Source organism: Sinocyclocheilus anshuiensis, unplaced genomic scaffold (assembly GCF_001515605.1).
Source record: "Sinocyclocheilus anshuiensis isolate Anshui unplaced genomic scaffold, SAMN03320099.WGS_v1.1 scaffold248, whole genome shotgun sequence".
In the NCBI taxonomy this organism is placed as follows: domain Eukaryota; kingdom Metazoa; phylum Chordata; class Actinopteri; order Cypriniformes; family Cyprinidae; genus Sinocyclocheilus; species Sinocyclocheilus anshuiensis.
Window position 1 is genome coordinate 1,291,766 of NW_015555734.1, and position 3,499 is coordinate 1,295,264.

General features: G+C 40.0%; 1 protein-coding gene across 2 annotated transcripts in view; it reads left to right on the forward strand.

Moving 5' to 3' along the window:
- Positions 1 to 3,499, forward strand: part of LOC107672975 (voltage-dependent calcium channel gamma-7 subunit-like) — a 14,322-nt gene that overhangs the window by 6,105 nt on the left and 4,718 nt on the right. For both annotated transcript variants that reach the window (XR_001632361.1, XM_016466371.1), the window contains exon 5: positions 1,508 to 1,653. Coding sequence is in view for 1 of the 2 variants with exons in the window: in XM_016466371.1 (XP_016321857.1) it covers positions 1,508 to 1,653 (146 nt within the window). In the remaining variant the exon portion in view is untranslated. The remainder of the gene's footprint in view (positions 1 to 1,507; positions 1,654 to 3,499) is intronic.

The window sequence follows — 3,499 nt, forward strand, 5'->3', positions numbered from 1 at the left end:
CCCAATTGCTGGGTTTGTCCCTATTTTACCTAGCACTGGGTTGTATTTAACCCAGCATTTTTTAGAGTGTAGGATTTAGGTATATTTCAGGTATATTCCTTAATCAGACAAACAAATTTGTGACATTGGATCATTCTCAAATCACGCTGGAGAACATGATCAACTTGTGGGCAAACTTGAAAGAAATATAAAATAAAAAAATATATATAAAGAAATATTTGTTACTATTTATTTAATTTTCTCTCAAATTGTTATGCATATTATATAATTTGTAATGAAACAAAATTTAAAAAGTGCTAAATAAATGCATTTTCCCTTATGAATTTGGTTTGAACTCCACTGTAAACATGCATGAAATAGCACTTTAACAACAGTCCATAGTAAGAGACTAACCCTAACCTGAATGTAGAACTTATTTATATGCAGATGCCACTGTTGTTTACTGCATCACTGCCTCAACCTTGCACATGGCCAGAAAAGACCTTCAACTTTATCGAAAACACCTCTCTCCTCCTGCAGCACAAACTTCCTGACAGACTGCCCTTAAGAAACACCTATTTACTTGTCCTTTTCTCTCTGTGTTCTCTATCAGCCTGCTGCTGAATATGTAATGGGCATTTCAGACTGCTCGGGGCTGATAAAAGTGCTTCAGTTGAAAGAAACCATTAAAAAGTAAAGATCAAGTGTGCTGATAGTGCCTTTAGATGGAGCGGCTGTGAAATGTAGCTGATGTTTGCAGGAATGTTGTGTTTTTGTTTTGTGTATGTGGGTGAGAGAGTTGGTCATTCGGCTGTTGTGATAAATATTACAGGCATTTCTCGGTTTGTGCATGTTGTCAGAGCTTTTCTCGCCCTGTTACTCAGTTTCCCCATCATTCTCTGTCCAAACCTGCACACATACTGACATACCTCTGCTCCCGACAATCCACTTGTTAATGGAATGGTTCACCTAAAAATTTAAATTGCTGAAAATTTACTCACCCTCAGGCCATTTATGGCCATTGGAGAAATGTAGCAATACATCACTTTCTCATCAATGGATCCTCTGCAGTGAATGGGTGCCGTCAGAATGAGAGCCCAAACAGCTGATAAAAACATCACAATAATCCACAAGTCATCCAGTCGAATCCAGTCCATTAACTAACATCACGTGAAGTTGTGCCGCTGTGCCTGCAGTGAGGAGGGTTTGGGGCTGTGATTTATTTGGATGGAGCTGATGTCCTCTCATCAGTGGCCGGGCAGAGCCCTGGAGTGTGTTCAGTACTTGTGTGTGTCTGTTGAGTTGGCCGAGGGTGAGCAGTAAGTCTTAAGGGGCCCGACAGGAAGACTGATGTTCTCATCACCGCGCAGTTATTTAACTATATTGTTTAGTTCTGTTGTTGTTATTTCTCTAGTTTTCATACAGTTGTATTTAACACTGTTATTCAGCAGGTGGCAGCCGGGATCGTGGTGGTGGTCTGTTGATTTTTCTTCACTCATTTGTTATTCTCACTCTCTCTTTCTCTCAGGGTTGAGTCTGGTGGTGGGGTTGGTGCTGTATATCTCCAGTATCAATGATGAAGTAATGAACAGGCCGCGGGAGCCAGAGCAGTTCTTTAACTACCGCTACGGCTGGTCCTTTGCTTTTGCTGCCAGCTCCTTCCTGCTCAAAGAGGTCAGGGGATAAAATTTCAGTCCAAAATATCAGATCATCTGCCTTTTTTGGATGTAATTTTTTGCTCAGAGTGAATTCAAGCCCCTTGGCCTTGAATGGCCAAGATGTAGACATATTTCTTGTGAAAGCTCCTATGGCTTGAATGTATCCATGCTTCTAGGCCAGAGGGGCTTAACAAATGATGGTACTGTAATTATGTCACTTGATGCTGCTGAAGCAGATGCTTTTAACATGACCCTGCCCTGACATACACTTCAGTCGAAGGCAGGAGCTTCGAGTGCGCTCTCTTAATGTATTATGAATGTGGAGCTTCAAATGTGCTCCATTTTAGATATTCTTTATAAAAGTTAAGAGTCAACCACACCTACCTAAAACATGTCTACGTCACGATGTGGGAAGATTTGCATAACGCCGCCTAAATGTTCACGCAAAGAAAGAAGGCGTAACTTTTATTCTCGCTGTAGTATTGTTGTTGCCGCCGCCGCCGCCGCTATGTTGTGGAGACGCTGTGTGTTTCGTTGTGAAAGCGAAACTACTTTGTGGAGTTCAGCCCGGGGTCGTCACATGTGGTTGCCGCAAGCCTGCCAGCCGCGCCGTTCTCAAGACCGCCGACCTCCGCTCACTCAAGCCCGCTGGCCGCGCCGTTCTCTAGCCCGCCGTGTGTGACGCTATGTGTTTCGTTGTGAAAGCGAAACTACTTTGTTTGGCCTTCCAAAAGAGGACACGACTACAAATCAGTGGTTAAGTTGTATTTACAACACTGTTCCAGAACAGTTCAACCCAAATCTGCACCCATTAGTATAAAAAAATGTCAAAAATTATATATGGTGTCTGAATAATTTTTGGTTTGACTGTATATATTTATTTATGTTTACACGATATCCACATAAGATTGGGTTTTTAGGTTTTCAGATATTTCTGATTCAAATGTGGATGTTACTGAGGTGATTATGAAAGTCAGAAGAAGACGAAGCGGATGATGGAGCAGTCAGAGCTGCACATCACAGGCTGTCTGTCAGCCGTTTCTTGTGTGTGCCCATAAAGTGACGATTAAGCAAAATTGAAGTTCAAGCTCTAACTCCTTTTTTTTTTTTTTTTTTTTAAAGGAAACATTAGTTTGTCAGTGTGTGTGTGAGAGAGAATATTAGAGCAAGAGCGAAGAGGGATTGCTGTAAAATTCACGTCAAGTTTTTCTTCGTTTTAAGAAGAGTGTAGTCACGTAAACAGAACCAGAACAATATTTCCTGTGTGTGCTGATGTTATTTCCAACCTCTCACAAATGCTTTATTGATTTGCCACAAATACCCAAAGTAAATAAATGATTAAATACATACATACCTAAATAAATCTGCCATTTCTTTTGTTCATATAAAAAAACATATAACACCACAAATAAAACATATTTAAAAACAAATTATTAATCATTATAAATATCCCCACAGCTCTACTGATTTTATTAAGATCATCTAAGATCAACCAAAACAATTTCCCACAAATAAAGTTACTTCTCAATGGGAATTTTTATCTAATTTAATAGTCTTATTCAGCAAGGTTCTATTAAATTGATCAAAAGTAACAGTAAAGACTTTTACACAGTAACAAAAAAAAATTCAAGTAAATGCTGTTCTGTAAATGCTGAAAAAACTTTCCATACGTCAAAGAAACCTGAAAAATACATATCGCGGTTTCTGTATATCTATAACTGTTAATAACTGGGGGCAGTCGTGGCCTAATGGTTAGAGAGTCTGACTTGTAACCCAAAGGTCGCAGGTTTGAGGCTCAGTACCAGCAGGGATTGTAGGTGGGGGAAATGAATGTACAGCGCTCTCTTCCACCTTCAATACCA